The sequence below is a fragment of the Pleurodeles waltl genome, chromosome 3_1 (genome assembly GCF_031143425.1).
Source record: "Pleurodeles waltl isolate 20211129_DDA chromosome 3_1, aPleWal1.hap1.20221129, whole genome shotgun sequence".
NCBI lineage: Eukaryota > Metazoa > Chordata > Amphibia > Caudata > Salamandridae > Pleurodeles > Pleurodeles waltl.
In genome coordinates, this window is record NC_090440.1 from 1,663,016,907 (window position 1) to 1,663,042,171 (window position 25,265).

The following is a 25,265-nucleotide window of genomic DNA, read 5'->3' on the forward strand; positions in this document are numbered from 1 at the left end:
TTGATGGATAGCACTCTGGACTATTGTCTGAAATGGGATCATCAAAGGTCCCATGGGTCAGTGTCATCCTGGTGTGACTGTACAGAGTGTGATGGAGACTGTGCAGTGGGGGTAGCAGGCGGGGAGACAGGTGAGGAGAATGAGAAGGAGACTGGTGAGGTGAAAACTGAGGAGGGGGAGATTTTTGTCTCGGTTTTGGCACTTTAGCCGGTGGCTGGTCAGTGTCCAAATGTCCATGAAAGGCCAGTTTCTTCTTTGTTTTTAGAGGAGGTGCAGTGAGGATTTTGCCAGTGTCTTTATGAATTTGTATTCTGGCCAGTTTCTCGTCAAAATCCTCCATTTGTGTAAGTTCTTCCGCAAATTTATGGCTTTCTTTTAATTGCTTTGAAAGTCCATGCTCCTCGGTCTATGTGTGTGTTTTTTCGGCTCCGAAGCCGGCTTCTTCAGGATAAAAAGGCCTGAAGTACTTGTTGGCCTCGGCTCCGAGAGGGACTTTCGGTGCTTCGACTCGATGGGTCGTGCTCGAGAATTTCGGAGCCTGTGCATCGGCTTTGTTGTTGTTGTGGCCTTTCTCAGTGCTGAATATGTTGCTTGGTCACCAGTAGTTTTCTTACATGGCCTTCTGGCAATGGAGTCCCCGAGGCCTTGTATTTGGGCTTGGATTGGGTCAGGGCAAGCGTACTCACGTGCTGGCCCGTTGTTATCTGTCGATCGTTTTCGGACTCGAGCCCGGAGTCGGACCCCCGAACGGAGACTGCGGCGTGGATCCTCTCCTCCTCTTCTGCGTCAAGGCGTTCGGTGCTTCTGGGCACCATCTCTAACCTTCATGCTCTTCGGTCGGAGTCTTTTTCGAGCAGAAGGATATGCAGGCCTTGCAAGTATCCTCTCGGTGGTCTGGAGATAGACACAGGTTACAAACTAGATGTTGGTCCGTGTAAGGATACTTGGCGTGGCACCGAGAGCAGAATCTAAACAGGGTCTGGTCCATGAGGCTTGGACAAGACATTTGGTCGGGCCAACCAGGCCCAAGTTGGGTGCGTGTGCCCCGAAGGGCAAGTAGAGATCTGTGTCTGCCGGTACCGAGGTGTCGATGATAGATGGTACTCTGTCAAAAACAATACCGACAATACAGAGTAATATTTTTCCGACTTGAACAACCGGAGTGAAAATTACGCGTCCGAACCCGATGGCGGATAGAAAACAATCTAAGATGGAGTCAATGCCCATGCGCAATGGAGTCAAAAAGGAGGAGTCACTCGGTCCCGTGACTCGAAAAGACTTCTTCGAAGAAAAACAACTTGTAACACTCCGAGCCCAACACTAGATGGCAGGACCTGTGCAGAGCATGTGTATTTGTAGCTATACATGCCATCGAGTATATATATATATATATATATATATATATATATATATATATATATATGAAGTGATGAAGAAATCAATTGAATTCACTGGTTTTCAGCATTTGGAGGGCACGGAGGTGAAATGAAAGCCATCAATTATCCTTAAAGCAAGTAAGGCCGATAAAAGGAGCAGCTGTATTGTGTGTACTAAGTAACATTCAAAGACACGATTTAAATACACACAAAGGAATTCGGTGCTGAATTATAAATAAGTGGACTTTGATTTACAAATAACATTCATGCAATAGCGCAAATATTAAGTGCACTCACGTAGTGCTTTGTAAAGAGACATTGTGACTAAGACTTTGGCATATAAGGATGGCGAATTTCACCACGTGGTTATTTTGAATTTGGAAAACGATGCACCTATGTCAGCCGAAACGCGTCAGGGAATAACTTTTGTTTTTCAGTGATGTAAATGAAATAAAAGTGCCCTTCTATGCTGGTTTACTGGCCTAGTGCATTTCTTCATGAGGAGAAAGTTTGGGATTCATTGTGAAGACTCCCAGCCTTCTCAGCACCGAGGGCGCCCTATTTGTGAACTTGGCTCTCAGCGGAGAAATCTTGATGGTGTATATATATATATATATATATATATATATATATATATATATATATGTATCAATTCTAAACAACTAAAACCATTACAAAAAAAAAAAATCGTTGTTCAGGCAATCGTTATTCAGGCAAAATTGTTTAGACAGTAGTTGTTCAGTACTTCGTTGTAGAGACTTTTTAGTTGTTTAGCAGTAGTGGTTTAGGTAAGTAGTTGTTTAGGACCTAGTTGTTCCATCACATATTCCAGTTGCAGAGGTAGAAGAACAGTTACCCACAACCTCTAAGGTGTGCTACCACCACTGCTGCTGATTTGTGAACACCCAAAGGGCACTGGTGATGCCAAAAGGGAGCAGTGCAAACTGAAAATGCTCCTAGCCCACTGTGAAGCAAAGGAAGCAACTATGAGCTAGCAGGACATACTGTAGATACAAGTGTCCTGCAGGTCCAACACCACCATCCATTCTCTTGGTTCTAAGGTAGACAGGACCTGTGCTAGCATGAGCATTTTGAAGGTGTTGACAGTGTGGAGATCTAAAAAAAGAATGGAGACCGTTTTCGGCATTAGGAAGTAGCGGAATTAACATCTAGATCCTACATTGTCATGTGAGCCACGATCTTGGTCATGAAAAGGGGGAAGGCCTGCTAGACTGGTGAATAAGTATGGCATTGGCGAAACCAAAAACCTCTACCATAACTACAGATAGGGTGAAACTACTGTTGGATTAGTCTAGTGGGGGGTACACAGACCTCATGTGGTACTCCCTTACTTAAACAGTTCTAGGGATGAATCCGCTTCTTGGCACAAAAGGCAGGAGCCTTTTAATGGTATATCTATTAAGATCCTTGAATACGTCTAGAGAAGCCCAGTGAGACCTCATCATGTGATGAAGTGCCATGCTTGTTCCCACTGCCCGACCTAAGCAGATGGCTATGTCCAAGCCACAGCGAATGGCTAACTTTGCTCCATCACATTAATCCTGAAAAGCCTGGGTGAGGGGTACCCACAGGTCATCTGGGACATTTGGCAACATTTGTGCCATGGTGAGGCACGGCAGCAGCCCTAGGAGATGCTTCTGGGGTTCAGGGCACTGAGGGTCACTGTAGTAGTCTTGGTGAGGAGAGGTTTTAGGAGCACCCAGGATACTGGTACTGAGCACGGGAACAGATAGGTTTGCTTTTGGCATGCCGCACAGATGAGGTTACCTTTGGTGCGCCCATCCACGCTGAAGCCTTCACTAAGGGAAGACAGTTTTGGCAAAAAAAACTGTGACATTTCATGGGCAGATGGATGGCGGGAAATCCAGTGAGGACACGTCCAGTGCAGATGACAAATCCAATGATGTCCCTTCCTGTGCAGATGTGTCTTCACAAAAGGCTGCTGCTGCAAAGTTGCCCCAGGATTCTCAAATTTAGGGTGTTTTAGACCTGACAGCCTTAGGGTGGTCACATCCAACTTTTGCCTGCCTCCCTCCACTTTGACACTTTTTGTTGGTTTTAGGACTTGGCACATTTTACCACTGCTAACCAGTGCTAAAGTGTATATGCTCTCTTCCTTAAAGCACAGTAACATTGGTTCATACCCAATTGGCATTTGTGATCTACCTGTAAGTTCCTAGTAAAGGGCACTACATGTGCCCAGGGCTTTTAGACTGAATGCTACTAGTGGGCCTGCAGCACTGGTTGTGCCACCCACATAAGTAGCCCCTTAACCATGTCTCAGGCCTGTCATTGCAAGGCCGGTGTGTGCAGCTTCACTGCCACTTCTATTTGGCATTTTAAAGGACTTGCCAAGCCTTAAACTCCCCTTTTTCTACATACAAGTCAACCCTAAAGAAGGCCCTAGGCAACCCCTATGGCAGGGTGCTGCGTAGGTAAAAGGCAGGACAAATACCTGTGTGTTTTATATGTCCTGGTATTGGAAAGCTCCTAAATATGTTTTCCACTGCTGTGAGGCCAGCTTCTTTCATATGCTAACATTAGGGCTACCCTCGTATACCGTTTGAGTAGTAGATTCTGATCAGAATGCAGCAAACCGGTCATATTTAGTATGGCCAGAATGGTAATACACAATCCTGCTTACTGGTGCGGTTGAATTTTATATTACTATTTTAGAAACGCCACTTTTAGAAAGTGAGCATTTCTCTGCACTTGAAATCCATCTGTGCCTCACAGCCTGTCTCAATCCATGTCTGGGATGGGCTGGGCGACAGCTCCATTGTGCATTTCACCCAGACAAGCAAAAACACAGGATGAGCTGTCACTTGCACACATCTGCATACTGAATGGGTCTTCCTGGGCCCGGAAGGGTGGAGGGGCTTGACACTTACATTTCAAAGGCTAGTGACCTACCCTCACACAATGGACTGCCACACTCCCTACAGGGACCCTGGCAGGACAGACCTGTACTGAAAGTGGACCTTGTGCACTTCAAAACCACTCTTTGAAGGTTCCTTCACTTCAAAGGAACTTTTGGATATACAAACTGGGTCCCTGGCTACCAACTCAGACACTTCATGGGACAGACACTCTGAACCCAATCCTGCAACCTGCCAAGAGGAGCTGCCTGGCTGCCCAAAGGACTCACCTGGACTGCTTTGCTGTGAAGGACTTCTGCCTTGCTGTTGCCCTGCTGCATTTCTGGCCTCTGGCTCTGCTGAGAAATGCTTTCCAAGGGCTTGGATTAAGCTTGCCTCCTGTTCCTAAGGACTCCGGGTCAAAAAGACTTCTTTTCAAAGGAACTCCTTGTGTGGCGAAAATCAACGCACAGCCTGCCGGAATCAACACAAAGCCTGCCTGGCGCTGAAAGAATCATCGCATTGCCGACCCAGAACGATGCAGCCCGGCTCTTCAAGTGGAGATCGATGCAGTGACAGCATTGCAACCAGAACCTCAATGCACAGCCCACCGGAATGACACGGCCCGACTTCCTGTGTGAGGAATCGACGCAGCGCCTGCTGTGAGACAGAAATTCCAACGCATCGCCCACCAGATCGACGCAGTAACTGTGACTTCGTCCTGCACACCCAGGATTTCCACACATCGTCCCTGGGTGTCAAAAGGCCACGCATCGCAGTGAGAATCCAAGACTGCGCACCAGAAATCGACACAAAGCCCTTGTAGCGTGGGAAGATTCGATTCATCGTCTGAGCGCATCTGGCAATCCGACGCACACCTTCCTTTTTCCACGAATTCCCTCCTCTGCGGTCTTCATGAGTGTAATTTTGACGCATACCAGGTACTTTGTGCACATTTGTTGATTTCTGAAGACTTAAAACTCTTCATATAACTGCAAAAGCGATATTTCAACTTTTGCTTATCAAATCTTGATCGTTTTGACCTTAATTTACTCAGATAAATATCTTATATTTTTCTAAACCTGTGTGGTGTATTTTTGTGGTGTTTTCACTGTTATTGCATGATTTATTGCACAAATACTTTACACATTGCCTTCTAAGTTAAGCCTGACGACGCAGTGCCAAGCTACCAGAGGGTGGGCACAGGATAATTTGGATTGTGTGCGACTTACCCTGACTAGGACTGTGGTCCCTACTTGGACAAAGGTGTATACCTCTGTCAACTAGAGACCCCATTTCTAACATCTGTGATCAACGGTGACAATAGAACTTGCATTTTTGCAGTAACATACAATAGCTATGTGTACACTACCTATCCATAGTTAAAGGTCAATTTGATGTTTTCCCCCATTTTGCTGCAATTCTTTTTCCTGCTTGATATTTTAACCTAATCCTCAAGCATGTCCCTGGCTGGGTCTCAAGTAGGAGCTGGAAAGCCTGATCTAGCCAAGCTGGAGACCTACATTGTTAACCAGCTGAGAGGGTTCTCCAAGGGGATGGGAGTACCTACCTGGGGTGCCTCCAAGAAGGGGAGTACTAAAAGGCTCTGAGGACTGGGCAGAAGCCCAGTCCCAGGAGAATGTTGACTTGGGAGAGCAAGAGGAGTACTCTTCAGAGGATTTGCCACCAGCAGTGGGAGATGTTACCCCTGGAATTGTGCCCCCTGCCAAACCAGGGAGCAGTGTATCTAGTCATGGCCTGACTGCAGAGGAAAGGAGGGAGGAGACAAAATTTCAACTGCAAATGGCAAGGTTAAACATGGAGGCAGAGGAAAGGAAAGCTCAGAGAGGGGCAGTGGAGAGCTCAGGCTGCAGCTGAGAGAGAAGCCCAGCAAGCTGGGGCTGAAAGGGCCGTGGCTGAAAGAAACATCTTCTGGCTCCCAAACTGAGTCTCAAGAGAGCTGGACCTCGAATCTAGGCAGACTGAGTCCAGCAGTGATGGTGGCAGCATACATGCAGGACCTGCTGGAAAAAAGAAGGTTTATATGCCCAAAGAAGTAGTGCCAGGTTATGAGGTGGGAGATGACACTGATAAAATGGTTTGCTGCATATGATAGTGCACTAAGGGCCCGGGGGGGGGGGGGGGGGGGGGGGGGGTCTGTGGAAACATGTTCCAGTTGTTCGGAGGGACACACTCCTTTCATTAGACCCAAAGGATCAGAACGCATACTCGCCCATGAAAGCTATTTTGATTGCCACGTTTGGGCTGAAACCTGAGAAGTACCATCAGAGGTTCAGGACAGCACCAAGCTTTCCACAAAAACTTGGGTAGAGTTTTTTGATTTTTCTAGAAAGGCACTGAATGGATGAGTGCGGGCAGTAAAGTAAATGATTATAAGGGGTTATATGATTTGATCCCGAGAGAGCATATGCTCAGAGTTTGCTTTACAGAGTTGTGCCAACACTTGATTGACAGTAAGTGGACTGAACCTAGGAAGCTTGCTGAGGAAGCAGACCTCTGGGCTAGCACCAGTGTCCAAAATGGTGTCAGGGAGGGGGGAGTGCGGAGGGTGGTGGGGACGGGAGACATCTATAAAGGTGGTCAGGGTACCCATCAGAAAAAATAAAAGGGAGAAAAACTTAAGGAGTTCTCAAAAGGCCACCCAAAATAATTCCCAGGGGGGTGGAGGTAACCAGTCCCATCCTGATTCTGAAAAGAAACCAGGGTTCTTTGATAAAAAGAAAAGAAGTTTGTACCCAAATAATTAGTGCACACAAAGTATGGTCACTACAAGGGCGACTCCAAGTGCCCGCAGTGGGCTCAGCCCCCCACTGGAGGGCAGACACTGGGGTTGGCTAACGTAGCGCTTGGGGAGGAGATAGTCCCAGACAGCTTTGGGGGACAGCTAGAGGTAACCCTAGTGTCCCTGGGAGATAAGGAAATGGTGCCAAAAGCCCACATACCTGTAAATACTTCCAAGTATAGGCAGTGGGTCACCATTAATGGGCAAAGCTTGGAGGCTCTGTGTGACACAGGAACAGGGGTCAGCTGGTGTCAGCAGAGCAGGTCATCCCCAATACATTTCACCAGGTCAGAGTCACAACTGTGAGAGTAACCTACCGGTGGCTCTTGTTCCCTTTGAAGGGGAGGGGTCTCTGGTACTCTGAAAGTAGCTTGAGTCCTGCCATGCCTGTATATTGTCTGTTAGGCAATGGACTTGAGCATACTACCTGGAAGGAGGTGGAGCTCAGGGCTCACCTGGAGAGGTTAGGGTTGCCTGAGTGGGTCTGCATGACCACAAGCTCCATGGCTGCCCGGGAAGGGAGTCAAGGGCGTCTGGAGCAATGGCCCCGACAGCTGCAAAGGGAAGCCAGCCCCAGAAGTTCCCATGGTGGTTGACTGGGTCCCAGAGAAGGATGCCCCTGGGGAGGACATTGCCGCCCTGGGTAACCTGCCTGAGCTTGCTGGCTGGCAAGTTGAGGGTGGGCCAACCAGGGAGCAATTATGCAAAGCACAGAAAGAGTATCCCACTCTTGAGGAGACAGGCCACAGCCCAGACAGCAGATGAAGCATCTGGTGATCATCATATCTATTGGGAGAATGATCTCCCTTACAGTGAGCCTAAGGTGCCAGAAGCTGGGGCAACAATTGTGCTGGTGGTCCCCCAGTGCTACTGGGCCTTCCTACTGGGTCTGGCTCATGACATCCCTCTGGCGGGACATTTGGAGCAAGACAAGACCTTCAACAGCCTTTTCACCCACTTTTACTGGCCCCGAATGTGGGTGGCCTCAGATACTTTCTGTAGGTCCTGCCCAACCTGCCAGGCTAGTGGGAAGACAGGGAAAAAAGGCTCAAGGCCACCCCGTTCCCACTCCCTGTCATTGGCACCCACTTTGAAAGGATGGGCATCCACGCCATTGGTCCCTTGGACTCCAAAACTGCCCTAGGCAACAGGCTTATCCTGGTTTTGGTGGACCATGCCACCCGCTATCCAGAGGCAATCCCTCTAAGGACAGTGACTGCACCGGTGGTGACCAAGCTCTAATGGGGATATTTACTTGTGTAGGATTCCCAAAGAAGATTGTGTCTGACAGAGGCACAAACTTTGTCTGTGTACAAGAAGTCCATGTGGGATGCGTGTGCGGTGACCTACCAGTTCACCACCCCTTACCATCCTCAATCCATTAGGCTTGTGGAAAGGTTGAACAAGACCCTAAAAGGCATGATCACAGGCCTACCTGAGGCCATGAGGCGTAAGTGGGACATCCTCTTACCATGCCTTCTCTTTGCTTAGAGAGGTGCCCCAGAAAGGGGTGGGGTTCAGCCCCTTTTAACTTCTCTATGGGTACCCTGTCAGGGGACCCCTAAGCATAGTGAAAGAGGGGTGGGAGAAAGCTCCCAGGAAACCCTCGGAGGATGTGGTCAGTTACATGCTGGTCCTCGCCAACCAGATGCAACGCTTCTGGAAACAGGCCAAGAGCAACCTTGAGGCAAGTCAAGAGGTGAAGCAGCAAAGGGATGACCAGAAGGCCACCCTGGTAGAATTCTCACTTTGAGAGAAAGTGTAGGTAATGGAGTCAGTAGAGCTTAAAGCTCTCCAGGACCACTGGACTGGCCCATTCGAGATCAAGGAGCGGAAAGGGGAGGCCACTTACTTAGTGGACCTCAAGACCCCTAGAAACCCCCTTAGAGTAGACTGAAGTCTCATTTTGAGAGGTCTGAAGTCAACATGCTTCTGGTGACAGGTGAGGGTATGGAAGATGAGAGTGAGCCTCTCCCTGGCCTCCTCTCTGCCAAGGAAGGTGATGGGTCAGTGTAGGGTGTCAATCTCTCTGACTCCCTGACCCCTAGATCAGAGAGGAGACTGCTACCACTTACTGGAACAGTTCTCTTCCCAGTTTTCCTTCACCCCTGGACTCACACTTGTGTGTCCATGATATTGACACAAGAGACAGAGTGTCAGATAAGGGGAGGTCCAGCATGAAGGAGGAAGTTGCCAATATGCTGGCTCTTGGGGTAATCGAGAAGTCCAGCAGTCCCTGGCCCAGCCAAGTGGTGTTGGTTCCCAAGGCTGCCGCTACCAAAGCCAGAGCTTAGGTTCTGCGTGGACTACCGGGGTCTCAATTGTCACAAAGACAGATGCTCACCCCATCCCCAAGCTGATGAGGTTGTAGACAGGCTAGGCACTGCCAAGTTCCTCAGTACCTTTGATCTCATGTCAGGGTACTAGCAGAGCCTTGACAGAGGGGGCTTTTTTTATTTTTATTACTGAAGGTCATTACCAGTTCAGAGTAATGCCCTTTGGACTGAAAAATGCCCCGCTACCTTCTAACGGTTGGTTAACGACATCCTAGCTGGCAAGGATGCGTTCTGCGCAGCCTATTTAGATGACATTGCTGTCTACAGTTCCAGTTGGGAGGAACACCTGCTCCACCTCAAGGAGGTGCTTTAGGCCCTGCAACAGGCAGGCCTGACCATCAAAGCCAGTAAGTGCCAGATTGGGCAGGGTTCTGTGGTCTACTTGGGACACCTAGTAGGTGGTGGCAAGGTGCACCCCTCCAGGCCAAGATTGAAACAATAAAGGCCTGGCAACCACCTAGAACACAAAACAGAGGTGAGAGCCTTCTTAGGTCTCACCGGATATTACTGCAGATTTGTTAAGGGCTATGGCTCCATAGTGGCACCCTTAGTAGAACTCACATCCAAAAAGCAACCTAGGTTGGTGAATTAGACAGAGGCTGGTCAGAAAGCCATGGGCACTGCACCAGTGCTCAAGGCCCCTGACTACTCCAAATAATTTTTCGATCAGACAGATGCTTCAGAGCATCACATAGGGGTGGTCCTAGCACAGCTGAAGGAGGATGGCCTAGACCAACCGGTAGTCTTTATTAGCAGAATACCATTACCACGGGAACAGAGCGGAGTGCTATTGAAAGAGAATCCTTTGCTGTGGTCTGGGCACTGAAGAAGCTGAGACCATACCTGTTTGGGGCTCACTTCCAGGTTCAGACACACCACAGGCCTCTCAGATGGCTCAGTCAGATGAGGGGTGAAAATCATAAACTCTTGAAGTGGTCCATTTCCCTACAGGGGATGGACTTTACAGTGGAGCATTGCGCAGGGACTCATCACACCAATGAGGATAGTTTCTCCAGATACTTCCCCCTTAGCGATGAGAGCTCCCAAGGGGTTGGGTTACTCTCCCCACTTTCAGCTGGGGGGATGGGGGAGGGGTGGAAGACATGTTAGACCTGACAGCCTTAGGGTGGTCACCCCCAACCTTTTGCCTCCCTCCAGGTTGTTGTTTTTTTATTTTATTTTACACTTTTTGCTGGTTTTAGGACTCTGCACACTTTACCACTGCTAACCAGTGCTAAAGTGCATATGCTCTCTCCCTTAAAGCATCGTAACATTGGTTGATCCCCAACTGGCATATTTAATCTACTTATAAGTCCCTAGTAAAGGGCACTGCAGGTGCCCAAGACCTTTAGATTGAATGCTACTAGTGGGCCTGCAGCACTGGTTGTGCCACTCACATAATAAGTAGCCCCTTAACCATGTCTCAGGCCTGTCATTGCAAGGCCGGTGTGTGCAGCTTCACTGCCACTTCGACCTGGCATTTAAAAGTACTTGCCAAGCCTGAAACTCCTTTTTCTACATATTAGTCAACCCCAAGATAGGCTTTAGGTAACCCCTAGGGCAGGGTGCTGTGTAGGTAAAGGCAAGACATATACCTGTGTGTTTTATATCTCCTGGTATTGGAAAGCTCCTAAATTCGTTTTCCAGTGCTGTGAGGCCAGCTCCTTTCATAGGCTAACATTAGGGCTATCCTCATATACTGTTTGAGTGGTAGATTCTAATCAGAAAGGGATAAACAGGTCATATTTAGTATGGCCAGAATGGTAATACAAAATCCTACTTACTGGAGAGGTTGGATTTTATATTACTATTTTAGAAATGCCACAAACACAGGATGCTCAGTCACACTTGCACATCTGCATACTGAATGGGTCTTCCTGGGCCTGCCCTCACAATGGACTGCCAAACCCCCTACTGGGACCCTGGCAGGACAGACCTGTATTGAAAGGGGACCTTGTGCACTTCAAAACCACTCTTTGAAGGCTCCCTCACTTCAAAGGCACTTTGGATATATAAACTGGGTCCCTGACCCTACCAACTCAGTCACTTCCTGGGACAGACACTCTGAACCAGAACCTGCAACCTGCCAAGAGGAGGTGCCTGACTGCCCAAAAGACTCACCCGGGCTGCTTTGCTGTAAAGGACTGCTGCCTTGCTGCTGCCCTGCGTCCTTCTGGCTCTGAGAAGTGGTCTCCAAGGGCTTGGATTGAGCTTGCCTCTTGTTTCTGAAGTCTCAGGGCCAAAAAGACTTCTTCTCTTCAGAGGAACTCCTACAGTGATAATCGATGCACAGCCTGCCGGAACAGTCGCACATCTTTCCTAGCGGTGAAAGAATAACCGCATCGCTGACAGGACGACACAGCCCGGGTCCCCGAGTGGAGATAGATGCAGCACCAGGGTTGCTACCAGAAGTTCGACGCACAGCCCACCGGATTGACGCATCGCAGAGCCGAAACGCTGCAGCCAGACTTCCTGTGTGAGGAATCCATACAGCACCTGACAAACTCAGACGCACCGCCCACAGGATCGACGCAGCACCTGCGACTTCGTCCTGCATGCCCAGGATTTCCATGCATCGTCCCTGGGCATCAAAAGACCCTGCATCACAGTGAGGAAACAAGTGCTGGAAATCGATGCAAAGCCCTTGCAGCGTGGGAAGAATTGAAGCATCGTCTGTGCACATCTGGAAATTTGACGCACACCTTCCTTTTTCCACGCATCTCTTCCTCTGCGGTCTCTGTGCATGTAATTTTGATACATACCAGATACTTTGTGCACACCAGAGACATTTGTTGATTTCTAAAGTCTTAAGACTCTTCATATCACTGCAAAAGTGATATTTCAACTTATGCTTATCAAATCTTGATTGTTTTAACCTTAATTTACTCAGCTAAATATCTTATATTTTTCTAAACCTGTTTGGTGTTTTTTGTGGTGTTTTCATTGTGTTATTGCATGATTAATTGCACAAATACTTTACTCATTGCCTTCTAAGTTAAGCCTGACTGCTCAGTGCCAAGCTACAAGAGGGTGGGCACAGGATAATTTGGATTGTGTGTGACTTACCCGGACTAGGATTGTGGTCCCTATTTGGACAAGGGTGTATACCTCTGCCAACTATAGACCTGATTTCTAACAGGGTGTATCAAGGCCAAGTTCAGAATAGACTGAGTTAGTGGAAACAGAGGCAAGTTGGTGCCCTCATGCCTTTTCTGGAGTTCCAGAGTGGTGGGAAGGGGGCAGGGTAGAGTTTGGATTTTTGTTTCTTCCTAAACCTACCCAATGACCTAGACCGCTACGAAGACCTGCCCTGAAATTGTCTTTGGGAACAGGACCTTTCATCTGACAGATCATGGCGTGGAGTGTTTGCTGAGGAAACATTTTGTCTCCTGGTCCGGGATGACTTTCGAGTTAACTTGGTTGCAGTCTTTGAAGGTTCTGGAGTAGTCTTTCAAACCCAGGCACCACAGACACCTCATGTGGATCTGTCACAGCCAACTGTCTTACAAGGGTTAAACTCTGTTGTTTAAGGAAGGGACATTTGAGGGGGGTAGGGGGGACTACTTAAAATACTGAGAAGCTTTGGATCCATGTCTAGAGGTGCAGAAAGGAAGGACCAGACATCAGCACATATGGATGGTGCTTGCACAAGTCTCCAATTGTCACTTCCAGAGCAGAATAATGTTATGGAGCTGCACATCAAAGAATCCTCATAGGAAAATATTTTTTTTCCCTGAGCACAGTGACTCACTAGACTCTATTAAAGATTTTAGTATTTACAGAACCACCAAGTTAGGCTTTACAGCGGAGTTATGATGGGGGAATTTTTTTTTGCCAGAACTGGAAAAATGAGTTATGCGTAAAGTTTACGACTGGGTTAAAGAAGGTAACTGGGCTACTGTTCCTGGAGAGCGACACAGGTTACAGGACACAGACTATATCTTTTATAGTGACTGGAAAGTCATAGGACCTGATTTAGCTCTCGGCAGAGGGGTTACTCCGTCACAACTGTGACAGATATCCCGTCTGCCAAAATCTAAATCACATTATTTTCTATGGGATTTACATTTCGACAGACATCCATCACGGAGTACGCCCTCCACTGAGATCTAAATCCGTCCCTCAGTCTTTTATCTAGCAATACATCTAAAATCTGGATACTTTGCAAAACCGAATAACTGTATTCACTTTGGTTTTACCTGGGCAATATACTGGATTGTGATGAGGTATGTTTTTACAAAATTCAATACTGATTTGTCATGTTTAGATTCCAATTGTAGCAATATGTATAATAATAATCTAAAAATAAGAAATTAATACTATACTTGCCACCAACAGGTTCACTATCAGCACCGTCAGCCTCATCACAAGGTGAAGGCCCTACAGAAGCCTGTGATCCTGAGCGAGGTCTCTTCTCAAAACTTAACTCTGGGAGTCTTGGAGCATGAGGTCGAGTTTTTCTTGCAGGGTTCAGGAAATAACAGTATGCGCATCTGAAAGCTAAAATTAAATAAAAAAATTATACACTACTTAGAAGAAAATATCTGCTTTATTGAAAGCATTTATGTTTTATATTTCTTTTGTCACGACAAAAATGAAACATTAAAATGAAAACAACTAAAAAACTCTTGCACTCACTTATGTGAGTTGTCCTAAAACTTCAGATGAACTCCGCACAGCTATTATTGAACTGCTCCAACTCCCTAATGTTTCAATAATGTCATTTTTAGGTCTGGCTTGACAACAAAACCGTCTTTATTGCCTATTGTTATCAATTCTTTTAAATTTTTGTAGAGTATTCTTCACCACCATGCAAATTTGTATCACCCTTAACATTCATCTATTGGATTTTCGGTAGATCAATCCACCTAGGAATTACTTAAACAGGAATGAATAAGACTATGTTAAATTTGCTTTTCAAATGTAAGAATCAATGTCGTTGCAACGTGCAATTCTTTATTCAGCATTTGGAATCTACACAGAAAGCAATCTGTTTCTGTATCCTTTGGCCAATGCATTGTACATGAGCATTTAAAGCAAGTCACTGAAGGTTCACAAAGTGAATAAGGAAAGCTGAAAAAATACCCAAAATTATAAGCCCAAAAAATGACAAGTGGAAAAACCAAAATGCACATCTGTTCTCTAGTGGTTTTCTACTACTGTCCACTGTGCTGCATAAGGATCAATAATACTACATTTATTCTATGGGGAAACAACTTCATTGTGAATAATCATGCAGTGGAAAAGCATGTCTTCTGAGACTTAATCGGGAACATGTACAACAAAGGGTAGAGCTGCATACCATATAGAGCAGTAAGAATATGTGGGAGAGAAGAGGGAATCCAATCTCAATACATTCATGTGGGGGGTGTTGGAAACAACTGAGGGCACACGGTTCAGACATGGAAAGGTTTAAAATATGAGAGACTAATGACAAACGTATGGCGTGAGAGGACAAGCAAGACCAGTTAAACTCCTGGTTTATGCTTCACTGGGAGACGGGTAAAATTTGCAATATTCGGGCGTGAAAAAGAGGAACAGGTGGAGTCCAGGCCCATGCAGGGGGAAAACTCAGGATAAACCAGTCCCCCGCTAGTGTGCAATAGGAGAAATACCGTCAGTGTCTGGGACTATACATGGACAGGTGGAGAGGTCAGGGACGGTAATTCACGGGCCCTCCAGTCCTCAACATGGGCAACAGGTAAAATAATAATTGTTATTCGGTCCTTTTGAAAAAACAGAAGGAATCGCGGTGAAGATTTGCCCCATACCTTGGTATACAATAAAATACATGAACACATAGGCACAAAAATAAAGTCAGGTGAAATTCAGAGATATGCACATCCAAATATAAAACAGGTCAAACCCAGCGGATGCAAATTGCGGGACAGAGTTAAAAAATGTGGTTTTAGGGATTCTGCTCTAATAATTTACCTTGTTTTAGATGCAACTCTGGCTGTCATATTACAACTTCCGGTGCAAGCGATGCTTGGGGTTATTGCTGAGTTTGAGCTGTTCAATTTGTTCTGAGATTTACACTCCTGAGAAGTCCCAGGAAACAACAGTCAAAAGCTACAGTCAGGCTGAAAAATTAAGAGGGCGGGAGTAATGTACTGCAGTTTTGAATGAGAACAGAAAGAATAGTAGACCCCTATAAAGGTCAGTTTCATTATCTCATCACATTTCCCAGGCTTATGTAGATACTTTAGGTAGATAGCAAGAAAAAAGCAAGCTACTTCAAGGTGAAAATGGGGCAAAAAATGGACTGTCCATCAAACTAAAAGCCTGCAATGGATGAGGCATCTACTTAAAGGAGCTTGAAGTATGCCTAACACGCAGCATAGGTAGTTATCATTCAACACCCAGATGGCAACATTCATGCATACCCTGTACATATGCAGTGGCAGAAACTGCATCTTCATGGAGTGCACAAGGCCAGATATTGTATTGTAGGGTAGTTGTATTTGTAAAGTATGTGCGGTGGAATCAAAGGTAGGAGAGGCACAGTGCGGCGACAGCTGCACATAGAACAGATTCTCAGGGGCTGCACTCTGTGCAAAAACTAGAGAATTCACTAAGAAGGGGGCCAAGGAACTGCAAGGGCAAGAGAACAAATGAGTTACATACCTTCTGTAAGGTATGTAGAGTAGATACTCTATCCAACTGCAGATTCCTCAACTTGAGATTCCTCAACTTGTGAATGCCCAAAGCTGCCAGACAGGATCTTGAGCTTTTTCTCAGAAATTCCCTTGTGTGACAGCGTGTGCCATTGTGTGGCTTTATGTTTGTGTCATCCAGCGCGGAATTTGGGCCAGGGCAGCAATATAACATCCCCTTCACCCACTGACTTGAGTTTTTCTGTTAATTGTCGTTCAAAGAGTCCTTGGGATTGTGGCAGTGTGCAGACTTTGAAGATGGAATCTTTTGTACAGACTAGAGCAATCCATTCCACGGAATGGGAAGAAGGGTGGGTCAGTGAGGCCTCTGTAGTTAGAGTATACACTAGAAATATTTACGAAGGCAAGTAACTTGTTTCTCTGTGGCGTACACATTTGGAATGTAAGAACCAGACTGGAGTACCAATGGGGCATCACAATCGGGTTGGTCGGCCCAAATGGAATACAGCTTTAAAACAATTGTCTCACAACAAATGAATTAAAGAAAGATGGATGATCAGCAAACGCAGAAACACCCATAAGGCAGATAAATAACCTATAACTATTTCCACAGTAAGGCCTTGCTGGGCTAATGACAAGGCAAAAGGAACAGACAACTGAGATAGTAAACATTGGGTATGCCTAGAAAAAAAAAAAAAAAAAAACATTTACAATCGCAGGAGAAAGGTCAAAAGCTGCTCAAACACCAAGAATAGAGGTATTAGTTATACAGGTTTGGGTTCAGACTCCTGCTCTACTGCTGTGAATTGAGAGCCCTCTCCACCCCCCACAAAGAGGCAGCCAGATCAGAGGACATATGGCCAGAACCAGAAGCTCTGGATACCACACTCTCCCAACCATTACAGAATCCCCCTAAGATATAGGATTTACAAGTTTCAGTGCAACTAAAAGGAATCTACAAGGGAGAAGTGCCTTGGAATGCACAGGTGCTTGGACACTGGGCACTATCAGGGCTGACAGAAAGATTGAGACAGGGTTCTTTAAAGGTTTGGAACATAAGCCACCTTGGAGTGTAGCTACCATTTAGCCATCAGCTAGGCATCACCAGCGGAGGTTGTCCGCGCTGGCGTTTAAAGATCCTTCTAGGTGCTATGTGACCAGGAAGAAACCCTGGTGACCTCATCTGTTCCAGAGATTTAAAGCCTCTTGGCACAGAACCCACATCTACATCCTGCCCTGTTTTTTGCAATACTACATGGTGGTGGTGTTGTCTGTGAAAACCTGCACCAGTTTCCCCCTTTAAAAGGAAGAAAGCCTTTAGTGGCAAGCGAATCACCCACTACTCCAACAGGTTGACATGGAGGCATGTTTCTCCCAAGGACCAGAGGCCTCTGATCTCCACTTCTCCCAAATGGCCTCCCCCAACTCAGCAATGATGCATTTGTCATGACAATTAGTTCTGGGATGGGGTAGAGGGTTGCTGGTCCAACTACAGTCCTTCAGATCTTCTGCAGTTCCCTTCGACACCTGGATGGAAGTTGAGCGGGCCCCTTGGTGGTAAGCCCCCTGAGATTTCAGATCCTACTACAGAGCTCACATATGCCACCTGGTGTGGACCATTAACAAGGTGCAAGAGGCCAGAAGCCTCAGAGATGCTCTCGCTGAGACCCAAATCAAAGGTTGAAACATTAGGGTCATAGCTCGAATATCCTGAACTCATTGAGGTGGAGGGAAAGCTCCAAATAGTACTGTGTCCAGGATGATTTCAATGAAAGTCACTGTGAAGGATTCAGGTGTGACTTTGGCACACTGATGGCAAATCCCAGAGATGGCATCAGGCTAGCTGTCATTTGGAAGTGGTTCACAACTGTTTCAGGGAGCCGGTCTTTAGTAACCATTCCTCTAGGTATCGGAAGACTAGTATTCTCAACCTGCTCAGATGGGCCGTAATGACCATCACATTTGGGAACAGCCAAGGGCACTGGTGAGGCCAAAGTGGAGCATGGAGAACTTAAAGTACACAAGGCCTACCTGAAACTGTAGGCAGCACATGTGGGATTGAAATACAGGGATGTGGCAATAGGCATTCTGTAAATCCTATGCCACCATCCAGTCACCTGGACCCAGGGCAGACAAACAGTGCCACAGTGAGCACCTTGAATTTGTCCTTTCTGGAAAGAAGTTCAAGGGGCAGAGGTTTAAAATAGGACAAAGTCCTCTGCCCTCTTTTGGCATCAGAAAGTAGCCGAAGTAGAAGTGAGCCCGAATTATTATGAATAGGGTGTAGGGCAATTGGTTAGTTTGTTGCCCCTTGGATCCTGTGTGCTGATCCCTCACCTGTACCACTAAAGGACTGTTGCTGTGGAGGCAAAGTTTGTTGTGGCTTCTGTTACAAACATCTTCCAAACCTTTGAAAGAGAAGATACTATTGGGGAGACTGCCAAAAGGTGATGCAAGGCCCAGAGAAGGCACTGTTGGTTTGCTTTCTAAGAGACACTAAGTTTGCCTTGTCTCTAAATAGTTGGGTGCCATCAAATTGCATGTCCACAAGGGACTGTTGGACATTGCTGGAGAATCCCATTGATTGTATCCAGCTGTGGTACTCAAGCATCACGCGCGAACCAACTGCCCTATTCTGACAGTCCTTAGTGCCCAGACCAGATTTAGTGATGTACTTAGATGTGACTTGACCATCTTGAATCATTTGTTGAAGATTAGTACAAAAGGAGTCAGACTGCAGACAAAAGGCAACACATGAGAAACACTCTAGGAAACAACCGGAGTTGACAGATCAAAGGGCAAGGATGACAGAGGAGAACATTCTTTTCTCACATAATTCAGTATGTTTCACGCGAGTATCTGATGGAGGGGGGTTTGGAACGTATTTGGGTTGAGTCAGCTGGTGGAAGCCTGAACCACAAGGCTATATAGAACTGGGTGCTGCAGAAAGATAGATTGATTGATTCCCCCAGAGCTGGTCTGTCTTTGGGCTACTTGTTTATTGACAGGGACTTAAGTCCCTGGCTTCACCCAGGTGACCAAGATGGAGCCAATGAGGGCTTCATCTAGTAGGAGCACTGGTTCTAAAGAAGTCTGTCTTCACTACAGGACATAAGTAAAACACATTTGCTTTAATCTCCACGGAGAAGCTGGAGCTCAATAACTTCTGCTGCTGCTCTAATCATCATGGCTTAAGAATAAGATTCTTCAGTAGAGGGGCCAGGTGGGGAGTTCAGTTCAGTGTCTGGAGAGGTGTAAAGCCCACTGGCCTCCTGGAGGTTCAAAATAACAAGTTACTTAAACAGAACAATAACTGCTTTGGACCAAGTTTGCGGGATGCCTTGACTACACATTGCCTATGCATGTTCACATTTTGGCCCAATTTTGAGGCTCCACTTTCATAGATTCACATGTGACCCACCTTCCTCTCCAGAGAGGCTCCCCTCATAGCTTGTGATTATTTATTCCCACTTGTGCTTGAAAACCTGAGGGACTCAACCTCTGTTTGGACATGTTCTCAAGGGTGCTGTCATCTGATTGGTTATAGTTCAAGTTTGGTCTTTTAAAAAAAAAAGAAAAAAAAAAGGCGCCCATAGATAGTCTATTAACTGACATTTGCATTGTCATTATGGCCTATGGTAGTGATATATATTGCTTTACTGTGGGACTCCCACTTCAATTGGGAATGATTCAAGCATGTGAATCTCTGAAAGATACCAATACCGGAGAACTGCAGTTGCAGGTAAGTAGTTTATTTTCTCATCTGGAAAACTTAGAGCCCATAGGTCTTGCAACTGGACCCTTTCTGGTGGAATTTATTTTGGTGCTGGTTGGGGCACACTGGATCAACTCCAGTACAGAACACGTTTCCAGCGCCACGGCCTAATTCTGAGTGTAATCCTCCAACACCAATGCGGTCTTTATCGGCGTCTGACAACAATGGCCAAACCCTTGTCCTGTCTGGCTCTGAGAATGTGCCACACTACCCTTATCTGATGCCATGCTCAAAACTGCTTATTCTTATAAATGCAGGCAATCCATCTGAAACAGACACTGTTCCCCACTCTAAGTTTGCGACATTGGGGCACTGACTGACAACAGCACTTATTCAGGGGGTGACATTGCTCAGCCATACCAGGACAACAACTGGCATGATGAACCCTAAGATGCCATTGGCCAGGATACTTCTCCGGACACTTGTTCTTCCCTTCCCTCCAGGGGCAGCTACTGAAGAAAGCATGTCATTCGCCACGCTGGTGTGCAGAGCTGCACAAATCATTGTCCTCCACACACAATCAAAGACGAATGTGCTGACTGAAGTGCTGCAGCCCAGCTAAACCTTGTCAGAGCATTTCCTTTGTTTTTTTGTGTGGTTTTTTTAAAAAAAAATTTTAAACAAGGCATTGACAGATCTGCGATTGCATACCTGGCTAGGCCTTGGTGGGGGAGGATGCTTGGATTCAATTTTTACTTTTCTTCTGTGTTCTCCATTTGAACCTATGCACTGCTGCTCTCTCCATTTACTTACCCTAAGGACAGTCTTCCAGGTTGCTTTGACACTGGTGCAGTGGGTGAGTGAGCTTCAGCCTCTGTTAATCCCTCTTACACTTCTTGCAAACAAGATGCCTCTACAGACTCACTCCTCCTTTTTGCCAAACATTGTGACTCAGTTTCCTATTGGACAACGTATCATCCTTCTGACATTCTTTGCTCTGCTTCACCCCTGTAAGCAGGAAGAGAGGCTAAATCAGCTGGATCCGAAAAGCTTCCAGCTTTTACATTGATCGTTCCAGAGAACACAACGTGGGTGATTAATTTTGTCAGGTTTACTAGAGCTAAGAAAGGCATAACAGTGCAGAAACGGACCATCTTGTGCTGGATCGTACTGTGCTTACTTTGGCTGAAAAGCAGCCTCCGGAAGACTTCTGGGCTTATTGTACCAGAGTCAAAGCTGCTAACACTGCTTTGGATCATGGCATATCTGAATGAACTTTTGAAAAGGTGCCTATATTGGTGTCTCTCCATAACTACGCGAAGCACTATTGCCCAGACCACCAGGACATTCAAAATGGGCATTTTGTATTCTCCGTCCTGCAGGATGTTGTGGTGTGAGCCAATTCGCAGACCCACCAAATTCGGAGGCATTGCTTCGGTATCTATTTTAAGGTGAGATATCTGCAGTTACAAGTCCCAGAAGAACAAATTACTTACCTTTGTACTAGTGGAGAGTCTAAATGCAAACTCCTCAATGACCATTCCATCATCCCTGTTCTGTGAACGGCCTCTTTCACCTAAAAAGATCCTGCTCTAAAAATCTGCACAATAGGCACAACTAATTTGTTTTTTGTGGTGATTGCAAAAAAAGGCCTTGATAAAGGTAACCTTTTCATTAGATAAAAAATGTGCTTCTGGTGGAGACATTTAAACCGAGATTTCCCACTCTGAATATCCGCTAGGCTGGATCGAGATTTTTCTCAGCAATTCCCTTGTGTGCCAGTACGTGGAGTCATGTGGCTCCACATCGAGTTTTGTTCCTTTCTTTCTGCACCTTCCAACACTTATCTGGAGCTCGCTCCCTCGATTTCTATCACATGAGAGCAAAACTTTACAAACATATTCACCTAAAACGATAGACTGAAATACTGTACAGATTGTCACAAACTGACATCATTGATGGACCTGCACAACACCCGTCTCTGGTGTCTTCGCTCCGCACACAACTCTAATTTGTGCAACTAATGTGCTCGGATGAACCCAAAGGCTACCACGGACTGAGTCTCCAACCTCTGTCACGGAGCACCATAGGAAAGCTTGGAAGATCAAGTTCTGATTGAAGTTGAAGATTCTGATGCATTCTCTGCCCCAAGGCTGTTCACAAGAGGTCTTCAACCCTCTCCAAGTCTTCAGGTTAAGTCAAAAAAGAAGAAATTCAAGAAGTGGAAACAAAGCTCTTCTCACCACTCTTCAGGAAACAGGTACCTCAAGATTTTGCTCGCTTACTACATAACAGATTTCTACATTGGCCCCAATACAGCCCAAGTTCCCAGTTGCTTCAGCACCGCTGCAAAAAGTTCAGGCCGTCAGTAAGGCGATGCTATGAATTTTCAGTAGCATTTTGGATCCTGCTGGCATGTCTTTGGACCCCATAGATCTGTCCTCTATGCAGACTGCTCCTCCTCCCCCCACTCCAGCATTTGTCCCGACTTCAGGATCGACTTCCACTCCTAATCGGACTTTTACCCTGTGGAGACTACCACTCCACTTCCCTTCCCTTTTGCATAGACACACTGCAGAGAAAACAGTCCTTTTGGACTTAGAGTGACTTTGCCACAACCTCAATCGAGGGTGCACCTACCTCGAGGGTAAACCAGAACATTCTGATTTTAATATGCTTCCTTTACCAGGTAGATTTTCAGACCTTGAGCCACATGAAGATGGAGATGATGAATCATCCTTGCACTATGAGAATGAGTTCTATTTCTGATGGACTTCTAACTGCAGAGTCCTCACCTTAGACTATTCCCATGCATCAGACTGAATCTGGAAATTCTTGAGCAGTACCAATGCACACCTGTAGGTGGCATTGATCGGCTCTGCATCAATGTTGTCCGCATCACAAGTGATTGTGTAGTGCCCATATGTGTCTCCCCAGCTAGCTGACATCAGTTCCTTTCTTTCTGTACCAATATCACGGATCCGTAGAGCTACCTCAGTCGCTTGTGCCAGGGACATGCCCCCCAACAAACCTAGAATGTCAGAGAAATGTCTGTCTGATTCACACTTAGTCTGTGCCTGGGGTTCAGCCACAACCCCAAGACCTGAATCAAGTGCAAGTTAATGCATCCAAAGGTGATCCCAAGTGGACAATGAAGCTCCTGCTGATCCATCGTTTCTGCTCTCAAGGATCTTGCAGTATCTTTCAGAGCCGTTCCTGTGGACAGTAGTCTTCCCACTCCAAAACATCTTTCTCAAAGTCTGGTTAGTCCACGTAGCGTAAGAAGGAGAATTGAAGAGTGCCTCAGCTTAACTGTCCAAATGCTGTGCTTTGAGAACCTGCTCCTGCAGTCCGCCTGCAGAGCTGGCATCCAGCTCCACTTCTGCGTTCCCTGGAGCCAGTGCGACTCCCAAGCCAACTGAAAGACTACTATGATGCAATGCAAGCCATCTTAGAGCCATGACTCTCTGGCATACCTGCAGGGCCCACGGCGCTGAGAGGTGCCCCTGCGGGGCTACTGCCAGCAGGTTCACCCCAAATGCCAGTCGAGCCCTCTGGACCTGCCCCCAAATCCGGTCTGATGCTGACTTGTGCCTCCATTCACCCCATCCAAAGTCTTCACAACAGTCCTCAATGCTGGACGGCACCGCTGATCGTTGACTCAGCTGTTCAGGCCTGATCAACCCCTGGACTTGCCACCCTTGCACAGGCCCTTCCTACTTGTAAAGGGGTGAAGAAAAGGGGTTTGGCCCATTTGAGGAGGACCCGACCAGGAAGAACACTAGTATGAGGCGCTGGATGATGTCAGAGGCCTGAATACCTTCCATAAACTCTGGCACGCTTTCTCCTCAAGCCCCTGTTTTGGAGGAAGATGAACCTTTTGCAGCAGTGATACATCGGTAAGTGGAGTTTCTTGACCTACAACATCTTGACTGAGGTGCTTCATCCCAAGGCAAGCTCTGCCAAGCCACTGCTCTATTTAATGATGCCCTAAGCAATATTCTTCTGGGGGCCAGGGCTAAACCTTGCACAGACGCTCCTGTGCACCTCATGACTACCTGTCATCGTCCTACCCTGGGAGACCCAGGGTTTGTCTCCCAGGCCCCTTCACTGTAGAGCCTGATGGTGCAGGCCGCAACAGCTCCAGCCAGCCCAAGCACATTCCCTTCCATCCCACCAGATTGGGAATCCAAGAAGCTGGATACCTACAAATCTTTCTTTTTACCAGCTTGACCTTGTGCTATTTGAACACTGCTTGCCTTTTGGGCCGCTATTTCCATGCTCTCTGGGACTTTGTTGTGTCGCTGTTGCTTGTGCTCCCTGAAGAAGTCCAATCAATCCTGGACTAAGCATTGGTGGATGCTCAGGAATCAACTAAGCTTGTCATCTGGTGTGGCCTATACACCATGAACTCCCTAGACAGGGCCATGGCCTTTACAGCAGCACTTCACTGCCACACCTTTTTGTGGTCCAGTGAGTTTTTGAAGGATGTCCAATAATTCTTGAATTACAATCCTTTCAATGGCTTCTGCTTATTTGGTGACGGAGCTGACACTGCACTCAAGTGTTTTTATGAAAACCAAGTCACCACCTGATCCCTTGACCCTCTTGCTTCCCTAACACAGCAACAGTCCTTTTGTTCATTCTGTGATTGCATATGGGACTCTTATGGGCGTTTGCAATACCAACCAGAGCCAACCCCACTCCCCAGCCCAGCATGTTTCCCGGCCTTTTCCTGGCTAAGGTCACAGATCCCACAGAGGATGCTGGAGACAGTTTTAATGTGCTCTCCATCAGGGGACTCTCTCTGATCTGGTCCAGATTTCAAAGGAGACTGCAAAAGATCTGCTGTGGTGGCTGACAAACCACAATTGGGTCAGTGGCAGACCTCTTTCCATTCTCCTTCAGGAGCTGACAGTCATATCTGATGCTTCACTTCTGGGTGGCCATTTGGGAGGGGTGGAGATTAGAGGACTCTCGTCTCAGATGGAGTCTCAGCTCCACACTAATCTCCTGGAGTGGATGACCATCCGCTTGGCTTTGAAAGCCTTCCTCCCATCCATCAGGGAAAGGATGCTACAGATGCACACGGACAGGTCCACCACTATGTCGAATTGCAACAAACAGGATTGGGTGAGACCATGGACCCTGTTGCCAGGAACCTCTGCACCTCTGGACTTGGTTGGAGGGCCAGGACAAATTCCTGGTCGTACAGCACCTAATGGGATCTCTGACCATCACAGCAAACTATCTCAGCCATTAATGCATTGCAGATCACGAATGGCAATTACGCCTGGAGGTGGCACATGGTCTCTTTGGAGAATGGGGAGGACCTTGGTTTGATCTGTTTACCCCCTTTGAAACCGCTCAATGTCAGCACTTTTGCACACTGGAGTTATCAAAGTGTCTCTCTGTCAGACTTGTTCTGCTAGACTGGAACGCCTGTATGCCTTTCTGCTGATACCACTCTTGTCCCAAGTTGTCAAAAAGATCAGGGCCCTACTCATCCTAGTTGCTCCGGTTTGGGCACAGAGATTGT

At 46.8% G+C, this 25,265-nt stretch overlaps 1 protein-coding gene across 2 annotated transcripts in view; it reads right to left on the reverse strand.

The window, feature by feature from the left end:
* The window catches only part of LNPK (lunapark, ER junction formation factor), a 478,990-nt gene that overhangs the window by 30,523 nt on the left and 423,202 nt on the right, over positions 1–25,265 (reverse strand). The window contains exon 12 of one of the 2 annotated variants that reach the window (XM_069225395.1): positions 13,724–13,894. In XM_069225395.1, coding sequence (XP_069081496.1) covers positions 13,724–13,894 — 171 coding nt within the window. Of the gene's footprint in view, positions 1–13,719; positions 13,895–25,265 lie in introns of both variants that reach the window. The other variant, XM_069225396.1, reaches the window with a different exon arrangement.